At 54.5% G+C, this 18,839-nt stretch overlaps 1 protein-coding gene across 6 annotated transcripts; it reads left to right on the top strand.

Annotated features, from left to right (window-relative positions):
• The first annotated feature begins 10,716 nt into the window (after positions 1-10,716).
• Positions 10,717-18,827, top strand: ZDHHC4 (zinc finger DHHC-type palmitoyltransferase 4). Of its 6 annotated transcripts, XM_039382350.1 has the most exons (8): positions 11,108-11,224; positions 11,292-11,656; positions 14,108-14,193; positions 15,327-15,505; positions 15,601-15,726; positions 16,519-16,763; positions 18,047-18,360; positions 18,514-18,827. In XM_039382350.1, the coding sequence occupies exons 2-7, from the start codon at positions 11,351-11,353 to the stop codon at positions 18,329-18,331; spliced, it is 1,227 nt and encodes a 408-aa protein (XP_039238284.1). In that variant the 5' UTR covers positions 11,108-11,224; positions 11,292-11,350; the 3' UTR covers positions 18,332-18,360; positions 18,514-18,827. The 6 variants fall into 6 exon arrangements, with proteins under 6 accessions (XP_027591875.1, XP_027591878.1, XP_027591877.1 ...); XM_027736074.2 differs by lacking the exon at positions 11,108-11,224 and adding an exon at positions 10,717-10,779 and having other exon boundaries at positions 11,526-11,656; positions 18,047-18,827; XM_027736077.2 differs by lacking the exon at positions 11,108-11,224 and adding an exon at positions 10,728-10,747 and having other exon boundaries at positions 11,526-11,656; positions 18,047-18,827.
• Positions 18,828-18,839: the final 12 nt, after the last annotated feature.

Genomic DNA, 18,839 nt, shown 5'->3' on the forward strand with positions numbered 1-18,839 from the left:
GGTCAGCGGGAGACGGGGACGTACCGGCCGCTGGCTCTGCGTGGCAGGGGACACACTGACACCCGCGGCCACCACCGTGTGCCCACAGCGGGGCTCGGGCAGCTGCCCGGGGCCGGGGGATCGGGGGGGACCCTTATTGGCATCACCCCAGCATCGCCCCCAGCATCGCCCCACCATCCCTGCCCATCCCTGGCCGATGGCACTCCCATTACTGGATGGAAGTGGCTCACCCAGCCCTCCGAGGGCTCCTCTCCTCCAGGCTCTGCAGGGTGGGAGGCACGGGTGAGGCCACGGTCTGGGGTGTGTGGCACTGCCCCCCACATTCCGGGGGGAAAGAGCTCACGGAGAGCTGGGCACAGCCTCGCAGGGATGCCGATGGACACCCCCATGATCCCAAGTCCTTCATGGGGTGTCCCAAAGGACAAACCCCAGGACGCTCCCTGGGTCAGCTCCGATGGGCTCTGCTCACCTGAACTGCACCCACACCCTGCCCGAGGGTGGCTGCCCCGTGCCCTGGGGACAGGCACGACAGCTACACCAGCACCCCACACTGGCACCCCACCCCTGGGCACGGCGTCAGAGCTGGGACCCCCCTGCATGGACCCCCACGTGGCACAGACCCCAAACCCCCTCCTCAGTCACCAATGGACTGAACCCGTTTGAGCCGTGTGGAAATCAAGGAATTCACAGCACCCCTACATCCAGAGCACTCAGGAGCCCTCACCACCTTCAGTGGGAGTAAAACACGGAAAGCTCTTTCTTGGAAGCAAACTCGTCAGACAGATGGGAGAGCCCGGGATCAGCACCTGGGATCAGGCACGGCAGCACGCACAGCACTGCCCCCCAGCACCCGCAGCTGGGAAACCTGGTCTCCAAAGCACCTTTTTTTTTTATTTTCCTGACTTCATTTCATTAAGATTATATGGTAAATCTTTTCCCTGAGCTAAATATTTCATTTCCATTAAACCCAGATTAGCTGCCTGATCTGTGGCGCCTCTTGCCCAGGCCCTGGTGTTAACATTTCACACGGGGGCATGGGCCAACCAGGGGGTTTGACCCCGTTTTTTGGGGTGCTGTCCTAGAACATCACAGGGTGGGTATGGGGCAAGCTCTGCTCCCCTCGGGGGGCACAGCAGCACCAGCTCCAGCCACGCTCCCCTCACTGACATGGGGATTGCTGGGATGGGGACACCCTGGGGGGAACCTGCTGTGCCCCCCACAGAGGGGCTTGGGTCCAGAAGAAGATTTGGACACTTACTCAAATCCCCTCTGTGGGGGGAAGTAATCCCATATAATTCCCTGAGGATGATGACAAAGGGGATAGCGAAGGCATCCGAGGCATTTCCACAGATCTCGCTGGGGAAAAGAATTTTCCTGAACTGTGGGGGGTGGGTTTCTTTTTTGATTTAGTTCAGGGTGATGGCTCAGGCCTGGCTCGGTGCCATCCACCCCTGCCCCCAGCCCCAGCTGTTTGCAGGCCAGGTCTCTCCAGGATGCCCAGTGGGGACAGGACAGCCCGGACATGGGCACCTGGACAAGGTGGATATGGGGAGATGATGGTCCTCTCTGCACCCTTGCCCTGCAGGGGTCTGTGCCATCATCCCCAGGTGTGGGGGGATGTAGGGGACCCACATGCAGTCACAGCAGAGCAGTGGGATGCTGCGTGACAGGGCCACCGACCCGCTCCCCCCGTCCTCCCCAGCGCCAGCCCGGTGGAGACCCCGGCACCGGGGCGTTGTTATGGAAACTGTAATATCTTACAATTCCACTGATTAAAGCAGGAATTGGAAAGCCGGGCCCGGAGCGGGGCCAGATGGAGACCTGATTCCCTAATGGCCATCGTCTCAGCCTGGCCATAATCCCACCACGTGTCCCTGTGCCAGCACCAGCTCTGTCTCCAGTGCCAGCCACGCTGCGGAAGAGCAGTGGATCAGCTGCACCCCCTTGGCACGGCCGCTGCTCCAGGGGCTCAAGAGGTTCTGGGGATCCCAAGCCCAAGGGGAGCATTGCCAGAGCACCCTGGGATGTGCAGCCCCTGCCCAGCAGCCCAGGCAGCCCGTGGGCCCAGCAGAGCTCCCCCAGCTGCTCCTGCTGCTGGAGCTTCGGCAGCCCTGGCTGAACCCTCGCCCACCTCCAGCTCTCACCCTGTGGAACTCAGTTTATTTTTTGGCCAGGCTCTTGGGGAATCTCCAGTGGTTCTGCAGCTAATCCCGTCTCCCTTCCCAACAACAGCCAGGAATGGGAGCCCTGTCCCCTGCTGCAGGCAGAGGTGGTGGCTCTGTAAGGCCCGTGACCACAGCTCCTGGTGGGGGGGATGTCCACCCATCCGTCCTGGGCAGGACAGCCACCCAGGCTGGCGGGCACAGGGATGCCAGGCTGAGATGCCACCAAGCTCAGCTCAGCTGTCCCTTGATAAGGGAGTTGGCATCCTCCCTGCAGGATCCTCTCGACCCCTTCCCAACAGGAACCTCCCAACCCATGCGTGCACCACTCAGCTCTGCTCACCCGTCACCGGGGGGCAGAGGGATGGACGCCCATGGTTTGATGGCACCACGGCAGCAGGGAGGTGGCACCTCGTACCTGATGTTGTCAATGAGGTGCTGGTGGGACTCCTGGGTGAGGGCCATGCAGAGGGCATAGGCCAGGCACTCCACCTTCCTCTCAGCCGCATACTGCTTCAGCACGGTGAACACCCTCTCCTTGAGCTCTGGCTGGTCTCCGAGGATGTCGTCCACCTGCCACAGGGGAGCCAGGAGAGGAGAGGGAAGGGCCCCTGAGCAGTGGAACCATATGCATGGAGGAACTGCCACGTGGAAACGTGTCCAACTCCCTGCACCACCTGCTCAGCACACGAGGAGGGAACCACACAGGGAGGAGAGGGAACTTCAGACAGCAGCCCATCACACAGCACTGCTGGAGTCTCACACGCATCCCTGGAATTGCTGTTCCAAACATTTCACCAGGACAGTGGCATGACCCCAAACCCCACACTTTCTGGGTCACAAGTGACCCCACAGGAGTGGCTCTGGCACAGCAGGGATGGGATCAGTCTGGAGTCTGCCTGGCAGAGGACACTGCAATGGGCTTTTGGAGCTATTTAAGCTTCATACTTCATCTATCACTCCCTGACCCCCTGCACTGTCCTGCCTTTAGCACTGGGAAGCTGCTGGGAAGTGGGGAGAGGGAGTGTGAAGGTGAGCACCAGCCCTGGAAACAGCACTGGCAGCTCCCACTTACTGTCCTGTCCTCTTCACCTGCAACATGTAGAGTAATTACCTAATTACCATCGAGCCAGTTACCCTGCATGGGACCCTCCTTATGCACCTCTTCCCGGGCTGGGGGGCTGTCTCTTTTCCTTGGGCAGTGGGAGCTGGTCCCTCATCTGGAGCATGTGCCTGGAATGCAAGAACTCCCTGTGAGTGCCCCACCACACCTGTGTGTGTTTGATTTTCCTTCAAGGGGATGTTTTTGTGCTGACAGCAGGTGTAACTGCTGGGTTTAACAGTAGGAAGCAGAGAGGAGCCCCTCACCCTTGCCCAGGGCACTGGTGGGGTGTGTGCAGGGCTCTGTGTGCACCCCTGTGGTGGCACTGCCAGGGAGCCAGCAGGCATCACCTGCCTGGGGAAGGGGAAGAGCCATTCCTTCCAGGTGCTTGTCCCACTTGGCAGCTCCCTGGGGAGGCTGACAGCAGCACCGTGACCCCAGCACAGCCCCCCTGGCTCTGCGCAGGCACCGCGGCAGCTCCGGCAGCAGCAGCACTTCAAGGTCACCAAATCTGGGGCAGCCACGGCAGCAGCGTCCCCTGGGCAGGCTCGTGTGTTTCTCAGTTCCCGGGTCCAGCACAGGAATGACAGCCTGTGGTGTTCCCGGTGGGATGCATCCCAGAGGGCTGCTCTTAAATTTTTGCCTGGGCTGAGATTGCAGGGTGGGTGGGTATCACAGAATGATTAAGGTTGGAAAAGACCTCCCAGACCATGGAGTCCAACCCGTGACCGATCCCCACTTTGTAACTCAGCCCAGAGCACTGAGTGCCACATCCAGTCATTCCTTGGACACCTCCAGGGACGGGGACTCCACCACTATGGGGGTGCTGCCACCCTTCATACAGCCCCCAGAGTGTCCCTGAGCATGCAGGGGACAAGAGGATATGTAGACCTGGGACTGAGACCATGATCACCTCCACTGCCTCCTGGTGATGCCCTCAGGTTGCTGGGACACTGGACCAGCCCAGCTCCAGCCCTGCCCCAACACTACTGATGTGGCCACTGCTCTGTCTGCCAGGTGGGTGTGACTCAACCCAGGGCTCTACGGAATGAAGGAGGCTGGGAAAAAGTGACCTGTGGGCAGTGCAGGTGTGAAAAACGAGCCACCAGCACCCTCCGACCTTCCAGCCTGGCGCTGGGTGGGCAGGAGCACCCGGCTGTCGGCAGCCCCTGCCAGAGCTGAGCTCCCAGGTAAGTGAGGGGGTCAGGCACCCCTCTGGGTTTGTTATTTTCTACATCATGTGAAAAAATGAAGCCACTTCAAACATCTGCCCTGTTCATTCCCTCTAGAGAGGCGTTTTCCAGCTGAGCTGTGCTCCAGCATCCAGAAGCCAGCAGCACAATCCTCTGTTCTCTGCAATCCTGTTTCTGTCCAGGCCCTCTGGGGTTGTCACAGGTAGCTTTGCTCAGCAGGGAGGGGAGGTGACAGAGGTGTTGATGGGGATGTTCACTGCTCAGCAGGGAAGGGAGGTGGCAGAGGTGTTGTGGGTGCTCATGCTCAGCAGTGAAGGGAGGAGACAGAGACTGATCAGGTATTTGCAGCACTGTAACCAACTTGATCTCCCATGGTCACCCAAGAATCTTTTGCTTGGCTTAATGTGGCTTCATGAGATGGAGGTGGATGGAACAACCTCCCCTCCTCGATAATCTCCTGTAATCAGCAGGTATCTGTTTCCCATGCCATGCTCAGCCCTATGAATCCAAACCTCAGTGTGTATTTGTAAATCTTTAATGTAGAAGCTGACTGAGGGGATTTGCCTGATACCCACAAATCTCTTTATGGATGTCTTGTTCCTTTATTAACTTGGGATCAAAAAAAAACCCACCAGCCTGGTTATTTTCATAACAGCATTTTAAAAGGCTACTTTGAAATGGAAATTAGAAAGATTGAAAAAACAAGTGTGATCAAATTTATAATTAGCACGAGGCAATGTGTTTGGTTAAACACCCACTAGGAAACTTTCGGGAACACAATGAAGATGTAATCACATTGATGTTTTCTCTTTTGCAACAAAGTAAGAACTGAAATGTCTGCAGGGTGACAGGCTCAGACTTTGAAGGGACATCCAGACACGCAGCAGAGCAGGATCTGCCCCTGTGAGTTTCCCCAACACTTGCAATGCAAAGGAATGAGTACTTGGGGCCACCCCAGGGGATCCCCAAGCTCTTCACACCATCCATCTGTTCTCCCAAGTAATTATCAGACTCTTCTCTCTGGTGTTCATGCCCCAAATCCACCCCCCAGGTTGGTGACCCAGCCAGGAGCATCCCCCCATCCAAGCACACTGCTAAATGTGGGAATCTCTAGACCTCGGCTCAGAGGGTGCCCAGTGCCCCAGCCCTCTCCCCACACCCGGCCTTACCTTCCTGCTGAACTCCTGCGCCTTCTGCCTCCTGTCCCGGCGCACGGCATCGCCGCTGCCCGCGGGGTCCCTCGTGGCTGCCCCGCGCTGGGGCCGCAGCAGCCCGAGCCTCAGGGCCCGCCCGCCGCACGACCCCGCCAGGGCGGCCGCCGCCTCCGGCAGCATCACCGGCATCCCATCGACTTCCAGCACGTAATCCCCCGGCTCGATCCCGCAGGCCGCGGCGGGAGACTCCGGGCTGACGGTGGCCACTCGCGGGGGGCTGCCGCTGGCCAGCTCGAAGCCGAAGCATCCCCGCGGGCCGGGCGGGAGGCTGGCGCGCTGCAGGCGGGACACCACGCCGATGCTCGGGGGCACGTTGCCGCAGCGCCGGGCCAGCGCCAGCAGCGCCTCGCAGCCCAGCTCGGACACGGGCTGGCCCTCGATCTCCAACACCTCGTCCCCCGGGCGCAGCCCCGCCCGCGCCGCAGCGCTGCCCTCCTGCACCCGCAGGATGTAGCACGGGCCGCAGCCGCCTATCTGGAAGCCGAAGGACTCGGGCCAGCCCTGGTTGGTTGCCGGCATGGCTGTGACTGGAAAAGAAAGAGGGAAAGAAAGGAGTTGTGGTGGCTTTCCTGGTCTTAAGGATAGTTCCTGTAGATGCCATGTGGATCCCGTGGCATGGGGGGTTCTAGTCTGTGCTGTGCCCTCCTCACCGCAGGAAGAAATGCCCCAAGATACTGGATTTGCCCTAGATTTCCCTAAAATAGCAGCTTTTCTTCTTCTATCACTGGCTGCTGGCAGTGCCATTAGCAGTGAGGAGGCCACGTTGGCTGGAAAGGTTGGGGCTACACATGGCACCCAGACCACGGCCTGGCACAGCCTCTGTCTCTCGTGTCAGTGGCACCCACCTACCCCTTCTCCCCTGGAGGTGTATTTAGGCATCTGCTTGTGTTTATTTCTCTGGGAAAATGGTTATTTAATTTTCCTGGCAAAGCATATTAATGAACAGATGATCCAAGGACTTAAAACCACCTGATTTTAACCAGCTCTTCTCAACACTCAGTATTTTAGCTGTTTGCAACTACAAAATTACTGCAAATTCATTAGAATTTGCCAGATCCTCTCAGCTCTCCTGGGAGCATTTCTTTGTGCCTCCCTGTCCTGTGTATGGATTGTCCTGATCACAGCATCCTGAAATGGCAAGATGAGGATTTTCAGAAGGACTTGTTTGTGATTCATGAGAAGGGTTCAGACAGGCTTCATGGATGCTCAAGGAGAAATCGGGCACATCAGCCCTGAACATCTGCAGGAGCCGTCTTTGCCCAAGGTAAATCTGACCAGCTGATGTGCATGGTGCACTTGGGTGCCCTTTCCAGCTGCTTGTGCCCAGATGACCTCACTGTGGTCCCTTCCAACCCTCCCACTCTGTGATTCTATGATGTGCTGACCCTCACTAAAATAATTCACATGTAGTTTTCTTCTTCATTTGATCCCATCTGTCTGTAAAAATACTTTTTACTCCCATGTTTATTCCATCTGTGTTACTGAACACACATTAAGCTCTTACAAAAATGAAACCAAGCTGTTTGACCTGGACAAATTGTCTTACAGACTGTGAAGACTCAGCGTCGCTCAAGGAAACGTCCTCAGGAACACACATTTGGTGCTCTTCAGATCAAAAAGCCTCAAACAGGCACAGAGCCCAGCAGCAGCCTCAAGGCAGCTTTTGGGGTGTCCCCCCCATGCCTGGGCAGCCCAGGAGGTCCCAGTTTGCTCTGGTCTGTGCTGCTGCCAGCACAGCAAAGGCATCCCTTCACCCCTTCACCTCACCTCTGCTGGAGCAGGTGGCTCTCTGGGCTCTGATCTGAAGCAGAATCAGGGACTACGGTTATTATTTAAAGAGGAAACAAAGCTGTTTTCCACATCAACAGTGTGGATGTTAAGGACCAGAAGGGAAGAGCTGAGGGTGAAGCATGGGACAGCAATGGGATGAAATCCATCTGCGACCAAACACCATCCCTGGGGCTGCTGAGCACAAGTTTTGACAGCTCCAGCAAGGGCCCAGTAAGCACTGGGACAGCTCCAGCCCCACTGCTCCGGGCTGAGCTCCCGGGAAAAGCCCAGCAGAGCAGCGAGGAGCTGCACCCCCCTTCCACCTCTGCGCCCATCGGCTCGAGCACTTACAGAAGTCCGCAGCCATCCGAGCGAGCCGGGGGCTCTCACCGGCAGCAGGTTTGTCCCACTAAGGGGTCGAAGCTTTCTCGGTTCTCCTCCATCACCCCTAGAAGCCAGTCCCACCTACCCGCAGGGCTCCTGGGAGCATCTTCCCGGCTCCCCCGTCCTCACTGCAGCCCCCGGAATTCGGGCCCAGCCCTCGCCGGTCTGGGGGTGGCAGAAACGGCTCCTGCACCAGGGCAGGGGGTGGCTGCCCCTTCCTGCACTTCTCACGGGAGCCCTGCGCCCTTCTGGCCGCTCTGGGTCAGCGCCAGACACGAACTAAGGTCTTTCTTGCCTTTTCCTTTCCTAATTAACCTTATTTCCATCGCAAAGAGAAGCGTGGACGGACTAATTGCCGTGCTCGTCCTGGCTGAGCCTGTTGCTGACCTGAGCCTGCAGATCTGGGGGGAATTAGGAGCTGGAAGGAGGGAAAACAGATTAGCGCCCGTGGAGGGAAATCCTTTACCCACAGGGCAAATCTGAAGCGACAGCACTTTGCAAAGCAGCAGGGACACAGCGCCGGGGGGACCTGGGAGTGCTGGGACCTCGCTGGTGAGTGGGACACAGGGATTTTGGGAGTACAACCAACACGCGGTTTGCTGCAGAGTTATGGGAGTCTGGACCAACTTCGGGGCTCACCAGAAGAGCTGTCCCCATCCAGGCTGCTCCAGGCAGGACAGCAGGGGGCCCTCACAGCTGAGTGTTTGGCCGCAGGGCCCCCCGTGCTGACACCGACTGTCCCTTAAGCTGCTATTTCTGATTTTCTCCTCGGCTTCCTCAGCACTCAGGGATCCCGGGGCTTAGCACACTAAGAGGTTTTAGGGAATTACACGTCCTGCTGTGGCACCATCTCTTCGTGGACCACACAGCAATCCAGCCTTCCCTTGGCTCCAGCGTGGGCTGTGCAATGTTGGGAAAGGTGGGAAACAACCTCCCCCGGGAAACCTGGGAGAGCTGACATGGGATCAGGTAAAGCCTTAGGATGGAGAGCTGCAGGGACCTGCTCTGTCCAGCCTGAGGGTGAGCAGGATGCGCTGGAGGGTCTTCCTCCCACTCGTGCCCTTCATGGTCACTGCTGCAGGGGATTGGAGCCCTCCTTCCTCCCACTCCTCCTCCTCCTCCTCCTGTCCTCTCCAGCTCCTTTTGTGCAGGTTCTCCTGCACAGATCTCCCTGAGCAGCGATCCCCAGGCATTGGGGGATCTCCCCTCCCGTGCTGACACAGACACACACACTCCTCCTAGAAACCTCAGGGCATCTCCACTATTCCCTGCCCAACAGACAAAACTGCAATGAATTCTTTTTTTCAGCCAGTGAAGTAATTGCTTCTTCCCCCCCCCCCCCCCCCCCGCCCCACTTTTAAGTGACTTGAGCATTTTAAACACTGACAGTGAATTTTAATCCTTGCAAGAACAGAGTTCTGGGATCCCAAGCTATGGAGATGGTTTCCTCGAAGACCTTCTGCCAGATTTTGACCAGCCAAGACTTTTTAAGTCATTTTCACAGTGTTTGGACTGAATGAGCTTCATCTCTCTCTGTCTCAACCTCTATTAAGGTATTTGCTGGCAGGTTTGTCCTTGGGCACAGCCAGTGAGGGCACCAAGAGTGGATGAGCTCCTCGGAGGTGCCGGTGCTGGTGCCAGTGGTGCCGATGCTGGTCTCGGCGTGGTGGCACTCCCTGCAGCTCCTGCCCTGGCTGTGCCCAGGGGCCTTGGCACACAGACCCTGCCTGTCCACCCACAAATAACCCACCACGTGCCCACCCCCGTCCCTTCTGTGCTGCCAGACTTGCCAGGTGACACCCAATGTCCCAAACCAACCTGTTTCTGTACCTGCAGAAATTCTGATGCCTCAGTAGGATGGGGGAAAATGTTTTGTCCCCTCCATCCTCCATCAGGAACCAAGTGTCTCAGGCTGCACACCAAGAGAGCTGTGCCCCAGGAATATTTTGACTGAATTTCTCTCTCTCAGGGTCTGGTTTGGTGCACTGGGGGCCTCGAACTTATAGGGGGAAAAAAGTCCCTTCCTGAAACTTTCCCTCCTCTGCTGCCTCCAACCAAGCCGATTCATCTCCTCTGGGTGCCAAAGCCCCCGGAGCACCCCTGGAGCTCTTACCTCAGCTGCCCCAGCTCCAGCCAGCGGCACGGCAGGACCCGGAGCTGGGAAAACCATCCCAGCAGTTGGGGAGCCTTTGGGTCGGTGACGCGGCGGCCGCGACCGGCCGAGTTTCTCTGGCAAATTCCAGCCGGGCACCGTAACCCAATCGGCCCCTCGGCGGCTGCACGGGCGGTTTCAGTTGTCAGACACCACGGAGGGACGCGGCACAGGGCCGGATCCTGCGTTTTCCCACCTCATCCCGGCCCCAGGTGAGATCCAGCAGGTGCTGGAGCAAACTCACCTCACCTGCAACAGGGTGAGGAGGCTCCGGGTGAGAAGGGAACGTGGTGCTCAGAGCTCTGATAAGGCACGAGGATTTTGCTTTAGACATTTCGACAAAGGCCACAAAACTGAAGGAATTACTGGAAATTCCTAAGGCATGATGAAGGAAGGGCCAGGGCAGCGCCACGGACCCTCTGGGGAGAAGGAAGCAGCGCATCGGCTGCTCGGGACTCCCCCGGTAACTGCCCGGGGCCGCGAGAACGCTGGGGTTATAAAGTCATTTAATTCACACTTTCGCGGCTTTAACCCTCCTCCCCCGCCGCCGCCCCGGCGCCCTCCGGGGCCGAGCGCTGGTTCCTCGCCGGGGCCGCTCCGGGAACGGTCCCTGCGGGGCCGCCGGGGCGCGGGAGGGCGCTGGAAGCCGCTGGAAGCCGCTGGAGAAGCTGGGAAGGGCCCTTCCGCAGGGCTGGACGGCGCGGACCGGGCGGGAGCTCCGCGGTCCCGGGATCCCCCGGGATCCCCCGGGATCCCCCCGGGGCTGGAGCGTGTGCGGGGAAGGGAACGGAGCTGGGGAAGGGTCTGGAGCACCAGGAGCGGCTGAGGGAGCTGGGGGGCCTCAGCCTGGAGAAAAGGAGGCTCAGGGGGGGATACCAGGGGAGACAGGAGGGGGAGCCAGGTGGGGGTCGGGCTCTGCTCCCAGGGAACAAGGGACAGGACAAGGGGAAACGACCTCAAGCTATGCCGGAGGAGGTTTAGGTTGGATATTGGGGGAAATTTCTTCATGGAAAGGGTTGTTAAACACTGGCAGGGGCTGCCCAGGGAGGTTTGGAGTCCCCATCCCTGGAGGTTTCCAAGGAAGGACTGGCCGTGGCACTCAGTGCTCTGGGCTGGGGGACAAGGTGGGAATGGGGCACAGGGGGGACCCCATGGGCTGGGAGGGCTTTTCCAACCTGAAGGATTCTGTGAATCTGTCTTGGCCCTCACAGAAATACTAAAAAGCTTGACCTCAGTCCTGTGCACTGGTGGAGGGGACTGGGATGTGCTGGTGGAGGGGACTTGATGTGCTGGTGGAGGGGACTTGATGTGCTGGTGGAGGGGACTGGGATGTGCTGGTGGAGGGGACTTGATGTGCTGGTGGAGGGACTGGGATGTGCTGGTGGAGGGACTGGGATGTGCTGGTGGAGGGACTGGGATGTGCTGGTGGAGGGACTGGGATGTGCTGCCTGGGCTGGGGCTGCTCCATTCCCGGGGTTGGTGAATCCCAGGCCCTGCTGCAGGGACCCAGCCCTGGGGGCTCTCACAGCTGCTTCTCTTTTGTTCCAGGGCTCGGGATGGACTTCCTGACACTCTTCTTGGTTTACCTGTGCTTTGTGCTCCTTGTCACTGCTCTGCTCTGCCTCTGCTCGGGAAGGAAGGAGAGTTTCCTCGCAAGGAATGTCACCAGGGCAAGCCAGGTAAAGAACTGGCCTTCCAGGCAATGAATGAGCTGCCAGGTAAAGCACTGAGCTTCCAGAGGAACGATCATCTCCTGCTCTGGTGGTCTGCCCTGCTTCATTGTGTTAAATTAGTTTGACTGCTTTATTTCTGCTCCCTAAAAAATGCCAGTGTATGTGGTTAGAGTGATAATATAGTATATTTCATCTTGTTTTGACAACTGCTCTCAAGGAAGTGGGGCTGGAAATAGAAATAAACTTCCTTTCAGGTGTTTAAATCCTGCCCAAGCAGGTAGTAAAAAACCATTTGAGTCTCTCAGCTCCTGTCCCTGTCTGTGCCTGTCTGAGGTGGGGGTGAGGATGGAACTCCTCAAAATGCTGGAAGCACCTTTTCTGTGACACCACAACATGTCAGCTTTGAGAAATTAAATAATAATCAGGCCTCGGGAATTTTCAGTTTTATGTTATTTGTTGCTGTCATTGAGGGGGAAAAGATGGGGGAGGTTTAAGGATTAAAATAGAGAATTATAACTGGTGGCAAATATTTTAGGAGAAGCTCTTTAATGTGTGTACTAATGCTGCAGGCTGTTATATGCTAAGAAAGAGGGAGGAATGAAGAGTTTTAAAAGAGGATTAAGAATTGGCATTTTATTGTCAAAACGGAGAATTGGAAAAGCACCAGCTCGTTTTTCTGTCTGTTGGGCTGTGTCTGAATGAAAAGGGAAAAAAAACTGTAGTACTCCTGGAAGGGAAATGATGAGAGAATTATCACTTCACTTGTAGATTATATTTAATGCTGTTCATAGGAGTTCAGACAGACTTTGATTTTCATTACTAGTATTATACTCGATCGTGGTTTATGGACACCCTGTGCAGAGAAATTGATTATTTTCCCCCATTTCTTAATAGAAACGTTTAACAAGCAGGAATTAAAATACTGCTGTGGTGTGGAGCCACTGTCTGGAGGAAATTAATTGATATTTGTACATATGAAGTAAATCCATGTGAATATAATCAATACTTTACCTGAACAGGCTCCCCAGGGCAGAGGTCACGGCCCCAAACCTGCCAGAGCTCAACAGGAGTTTGGACAACGCTCTCAGGGGCAGGGTAGGATTGTTGGGGTGTCCTGTGCAGGGCCTTGAGTTGGACTTGGATGACCCTCCTGGGTCCCTTCCAACTCAGGACATTCCATGGTTCTGTGATTAAATAGTTTCTCAGGACAATATTTTAGTTTCGCTTCTAGCTGTAATTGATGAATGTAAATAATGTAAGTATGTAAATAATGAAGTGTATAAGCCTGGAAGGCTGCTGAGGTTGCATTCAGGGTGCTTTCCTGCTGGGTTGTGTCTCCTCTGGCAGCAGGCTTTGAAAAGCCTCTTCTTACAAACACTTGCCCCTTGGACCGCTGAGACGAGACGCACCAGTTATCACCAAAATATTTAGCATCTTCTCAACTCCACATATGCTTTTTGCCTCCTGGTCTTTCACATCTGAGGCAGGAAGCTCTCGCTGCATATTTTCTTTCCATGTCAGCCAGAAATAGGCTCAGCTGCTCTAATTCCTCCTCCAGGAGCTGTGTGTTGCTATAGAGATGTGTGGGCTCGGAGCAGAGTCAGGCACAGGCACAGGCCATGGCTGGGGATTCACCCCATGAGCACAGGCAGGTCCTCCCTCACAGGCAGGTCCTCCCTCACAGGCAGGTCCTCCCTCACAGGCAGGTCCTCCCTCAGCACGTTGGACTGTGCTTGAAGGGGCAATTAGACATGGAGCCATCGGGCTGGATCAGACCAGTTGAAGAAACCAGATTTTTGGGGGTTTGGTTGGGTTGTGGGTTTTTTTTCTTTTTCTGGAGGCCAGCAGGCTTTATCCCTTTGCTTATCTTCACTTGATCTGTCAGATGGCCTGATGGAGCATATTGTAGCTGGGGAATTGCTCAGTTCTATCCCCTGCTTAACTAGTGCCCAGCCTACACCCACCCTAAGCTCCTTAGAACTTTCACACATTAACCCAGATACGTTTGTTTGGGCTCCCAGGAATGTGGAACCTCAGCAGCATGCCTGCCTCTGCCCTTTCCTCATGGAAAGTGTGGAATTGGAACTGCCCAGGGAGGTGGTGGAGTCCCCAGCCCTGGAGGTGTCCAGGGAATGACTGGCCGTGGCACTCAGTGCTCTGGGCTGGGGGAAAAGGGGGGGATGAGGCACAGGGGGGACTCCATGGGCTGGGAGGGCTTTTCCAGCCTAAATGATTCTATGACTGTGTGTTATGGTTGGGCTGGATGATCCTGAAGGTCTCTTCCAACCTTGGTTCTGTGATGAGGAGCTCAGATGCTCCTGAAAATGAGACTCCTCCCCGGTGCTGTGACAGTACAAACACAGAACTGAGGGGCTGGGGGCTCGTGTTTAAATTTGAGCTTGCCCAAGGCAGAGGTGATGTGCAGTTCAGGTAACACAGTGTCTCCATTTCCCTCAGGTGCTCTCGCTGGTGATCCCCACCCAGCTGCAGAGGGTGGCACACAGGGTGGCACACGGGGCACTGCACAGGCTCTTCCACACCAGGTATTGCCCTTTCCTGCCTTTGGTGTTATTTTTCACTAATATTTGTGGTTGCTGTTGGGCTCTCCTGCCACCATCAGAGCTTTCAGTATTATCCTGAGATGTTCCCTCTTCGTTAGGGATGTTTGTCAGGGGTTACAGGTTCCCTTTAAGGTTTGCCACGCTGTTGTCTCTCTCTTCCTTGCTCGTTGTTTAGAAGGTGGTGCCCTGAAACATTTGAGCATATTGACAAATGAAGATAATGTGGCTCAGTAACAGATGTTGCTCGCACTGGTGGGAGCTGCATCCCCACAGGAATTACCACGGCCTCTGTGGCAGCTGCAGATGGAGTCAGACAGACTCGCAGGCTCCTTCCTCTCCCTTAAATCCCATTAGTCTTAGTCCAGCAGCCTGGATGTCCAGGTGGCTCAAGGGAAGCTGCCCAGCTGCCAAAGTGCAGCCTGCTGGATTCAGGTGGATTTTGTAGGGTCTGTAAACTCTGGTGCTTCAGGAGTCATTTAAATCCCTTTTCCCTGGGGACAGGAGCTCCAGTGTGACAGACACTTCAGGGTGTAACATCTCCAGCTGTGCTGTGAGTGCTGAGCTTGTTGTGCTGCCTGTTTTGCAGATCCTCTGCTGTGACCCAGCCTGGGACAGAGAGGTGACACTGTCAGATTGCTGGGGGCACTGGGACCCCCCGTGCACTGAACTGCTGTCCACCTCTTCCACCCTCCTGCCACTCTTACTTCATGCAGCTGCTCATATTACTACAGTGTTTTTGAAATTGTTTACTGGAGTTTTCTTTGCTGTCAGAGCAGCAAATGTCTTTTGGCAGAATGTTTTATGGCCTGTTACTGTGGCATGTTTTGTCAGCAGCAAAGTGATTATGAGACTTTGTACTGACAGGGAAGAAAAATCCAAAGGGCGTGGAAATAATGCAGTGAATTTAACTGGCATATTTAAAGGAGTGTATGTGGGAAGAAGAGAAAGAGAAGCCAGTGGATGGAGAAAACACTATTAATATGCAATCCATGCTGGCCTGAAAACCTAAAAGAGGTGTCTCCTTGCATTTGGAAAGTCTTTGATCACCTCTGAGTGTACTTGACCTGTTAATCAGGATGCTGAGTATTAAATAGACTGTCCCCTTTCTGTTCCAGGAGCTGTTTATTTGTTGTCCTGCACATAGCCTTGCAGGCTGCAGTGTTTGGAGAATACACCTGGGAAGTGTTTGGGTACTGCTGGGAGCTGCAATTCCACCTCCTCCTCCTCCTCCTGCCCTACCTGCTGCTGGCTGGGAACATGGGCTGCTTCCTGCTCTGCTCCCGGGCCAATCCTGGTAAGCCCATGCTCGTGCTGGAGCTGTTAGAAAACCAACCTTGAAAATTCTATAAAAACCTCTTTTTTTTACTGTTTTCCTTGTTTCTTCGGCAGGTATAATAACAAAATCCAACCATGCATCCCTGGTTAAGGTTTATGCTTATGATGGTGTGATGTTCCAGAGAGGCACCGTGTGCCCCACGTGCACCATGGAGAAGCCAGCCAGGTCCAAGCACTGCAGTAAGGGCCTGAGCTTCCCTGAGAAGTGATCCTTTCCCAAAGGAATTCTGCACCAGGAGCTGCAGTTCAACTACAGCTGTTCTGTGATGAGCTCAGTGCACACAGGGCTGTGCTTGTTTTCCTGGGGTCCCAGCTCACAGCTGCATTTGCCCAGCCCTGGAGCTGCTTTGTTGCTGTTTCTTCTCACAGAAATTACCAGTTCTGATGGTCTAATTCAGGGTCAGGAACAGCCAAGTTTTTGAGCAGCTGGAAGTTAAATGACAAATTATCACCTGTCAAGACATAAGTTCAGGATTTTGTGTTTCACAGAATCATAGAATCCTGGGATGGTGTGGGTTGGAAAGACTTTAAAGACCATCTTGTTCCAACCCCCTGCCATGGGGAGGGAGACCTTCCACTATCCCAGGTTGCTCCAAGCCCTGTCCAACCTGGCCTTGGACACTTCCAGGGAGGAGGAGTCCACCACCTCCTTTTCAGCCAGAGAGTTTGCTGTTATCTAAAATAGAGGTGGGAGCTACAATCTCTACCTTTCAGGTGCTTTGCTGTGCAGTTCTGTCAGGGAAACCAAAGCCTTGGTGCTGTGACCTCGGTGAATAAAAGAGGAGAGGGGGACACGTGATTTTTCTTATGATATGTATCTGTAATTAATTTCTTTGGCTCAGAAGCTGTCAGCTAAATCCCAACCGTCATCCTCACGTATTTTCGGGTTGAAAGCTATCCCAGGGTGTGTAAAAATCACACTGGTTCCTTGGCAGCCCCGTGACCAGGCTGCTGTGGTGTCCCTGCCCCCAGGTGTGTGTGGGACGTGCGTGCATCGCTTCGACCACCACTGTGTGTGGCTCAACAACTGCGTGGGGGCCTCCAACGCCGCCTGGTTCCTGCTCTACCTGCTGTCCCTGACGGCCACGGCCACTGCCCTCGCTGCCATCACCCTGTCCTTCCTCAGCCACGTGGTGCAGCTCTCCAACCTCCTGCACAGCACTTACCTGGATGCCCAGGGCCAGGAGCACCCCGTGGAGATTCCCTTCCTCGTCCAGGTGAGTTGATGCTACGGAAAGTTTGGCCTCGTTCTTCGCTGTCGGGAATCTTTCCCCGCTCCCTGCAGGCTGTTCCCATCCTGGGAGTTTTAGCAGCTTCGCACAGCTGATTAGGTTTGGAAAGCTGCCGTGGCAGAACACCTGAAAAATGGGGGATTTTTCTCACGGCACTTCCTTGTGCTCTCCCGTTCTTTGGATTTCTGTCCCCAGTATCTGTCACTCAGCAGACCTGGTTCACAGAGAATGAATTTACATTCCATGGCCTCCTACTGCAGTAACATTTAGGAAACAGCTGACAATCCTTGACATCCTCAGGGAGATGTTAAAGCAGGACCCACTACCCTGGAATTTAGACACTGGGAATATTTTCTCTCACATGCAAGCAGAGGGTGACTGTGAGCCTCTCTAGCACTTGAGTGATTTTTATCTCAGTCCCCTCATCCCTGTAGTGTGGCAGTGAGGTGATAAGTACCAAGTGCTTTATCTTTTCCTCATCCTAGACAGCAGATGTTTCAGCCTTGGACTCTTACTAAAGGATCCTGGTCAGGAAGTGTTTGAGCAATGCCATTACCACTCCCCAGGAGTGGGATTTGACTCAGAAAAGAGCTGCTTAAATTATATCATGTCAGCAAAACCCAAAGTTGTACCAGATTGTTGCCCCTTCATTTGGCAGTTTGTTTTCAGATTATTTGTGTTAATGTTTTACGAAGTAAAACAACAACAAAAAACAAACAAGCAAAACTCCAAACACAAACAGTTGGAAATAGATGGGTGTAGAAAATCCTCCCACATATTAGCAGGGCTTGGGAGAAAATACATGTCTGGAACTCTGCATGCTCTGCTCAGAGGTTCAGGTAGAATCATGGAATTGTTAAGGGTGGAAAACACCTTTAAGATCATCAAGTCCAACCATCCAGCAGCACCTCAGCTCTGTTCACCGCTAACCCACGTCCCCAGGTGCCACATCCACACGGTTTTTGAACACTTCCAGGGATGGGGACACCCCCCCTGCCCTGGGCAGCTGTGACAATGCTTTGCAACCTTTTCTGCGAAGAAATTTTCCCTAATATCCAACCTAAACCTCTCCTGGTGCAACTTGAGGCCGTTTCTTGAGGAATGGACCCTTGCTGAGCTGGGTGGGGGTCGGGGCCGGGACCTTGTTCCTGGGGCTCCCCCACAGCTCCATGTGCACATGGATGTTCATTCCAGCTGGGGTTTTACAATGGCCATGTGATTTAATCCTCCAGTTTTTTTAACTAAGTTATTTCTCTCTTTCCTTGCAGCACCTTTTCTTGACTTTCCCTAGGATTGTCTTCATGCTGGGGTTTGTTATCCTGCTCACACTCGTCCTGGGTGGATACAGTGCTTTCAGTCTGTACTTGGCCTTCACCAACCAAACCACCAACGAATGGTGTAAATCCAGAAGATTTGGGGTGTCCCACCATGTCTCATCACATCCCCCTGACAGACAAGTTGTCTACAAAAACATTTATTCTAAAGGAGTCTGGAGGAATTTAAAGGAAATCTTTAGGCCTCCTACAGCATTGGAAAGGAAGAAGAAAACATGAAGATATTTGTGCATCTTTAAACTTTTTTGGTAAGATTTTTATTCCAGCAGTGGGTTTGGATGCCCCAAACAGCTTTTGGAACAAGATTACTACAGAACTCGGGTTGATGGTGCCCCAGCAGAGCAAGGTTAAGATCCCTCCCTCTGTGAGGTCTCTGAGATTCAGCTCAGTCCTGTCTGCAGGATACAGGGACCAGTGGGAATTTCCTGGGATGGAGAGGCTGGTTTGGTCCATCTTCCTGCAGTGAATGTTCCTCTCTGGGAAGGGCCAACACAGAGCTGCTGTGAATTTTGAGGAAGCTGCACCTTTTGTGAGTATCTTTGTGTGGGAAATGATTAACCCATTAGTGTAACAGTAGAACAGGTTGTATGTATTTAACTGGAAAAAAGATGGTTATTGACAGGATCTTAACCTACAGAGACCATGTTCTGCTGCAGATTTTGTACTAATGTGGAGCACCTTAATTTCAAGGACATTAAAGTGCTGCATCTCTTTACCTGTCTCTTCC

The sequence above is a fragment of the Pipra filicauda genome, unplaced genomic scaffold, assembly GCF_003945595.2.
Source record: "Pipra filicauda isolate LSUMZ 115617 unplaced genomic scaffold, ASM394559v2 scaffold266_size1643727_pilon, whole genome shotgun sequence".
Classification (NCBI taxonomy): Eukaryota; Metazoa; Chordata; class Aves; order Passeriformes; family Pipridae; genus Pipra; species Pipra filicauda.

Coding starts and splice junctions, on each gene's coding strand:
- ZDHHC4 (XM_039382349.1), top strand. CDS start 11,351: ATGTGCTGGTGGAGGGACTGGGATGTGCTGGTGGAGGGACTGGGATGT. Junction 11,657..14,107: donor ATGTCACCAGGGCAAGCCAG/GTAAAGAACTGG, acceptor CATTTCCCTCAG/GTGCTCTCGCTGGTGATCCC. Junction 15,506..15,600: donor CTGCTCCCGGGCCAATCCTG/GTAAGCCCATGC, acceptor TTTCTTCGGCAG/GTATAATAACAAAATCCAAC.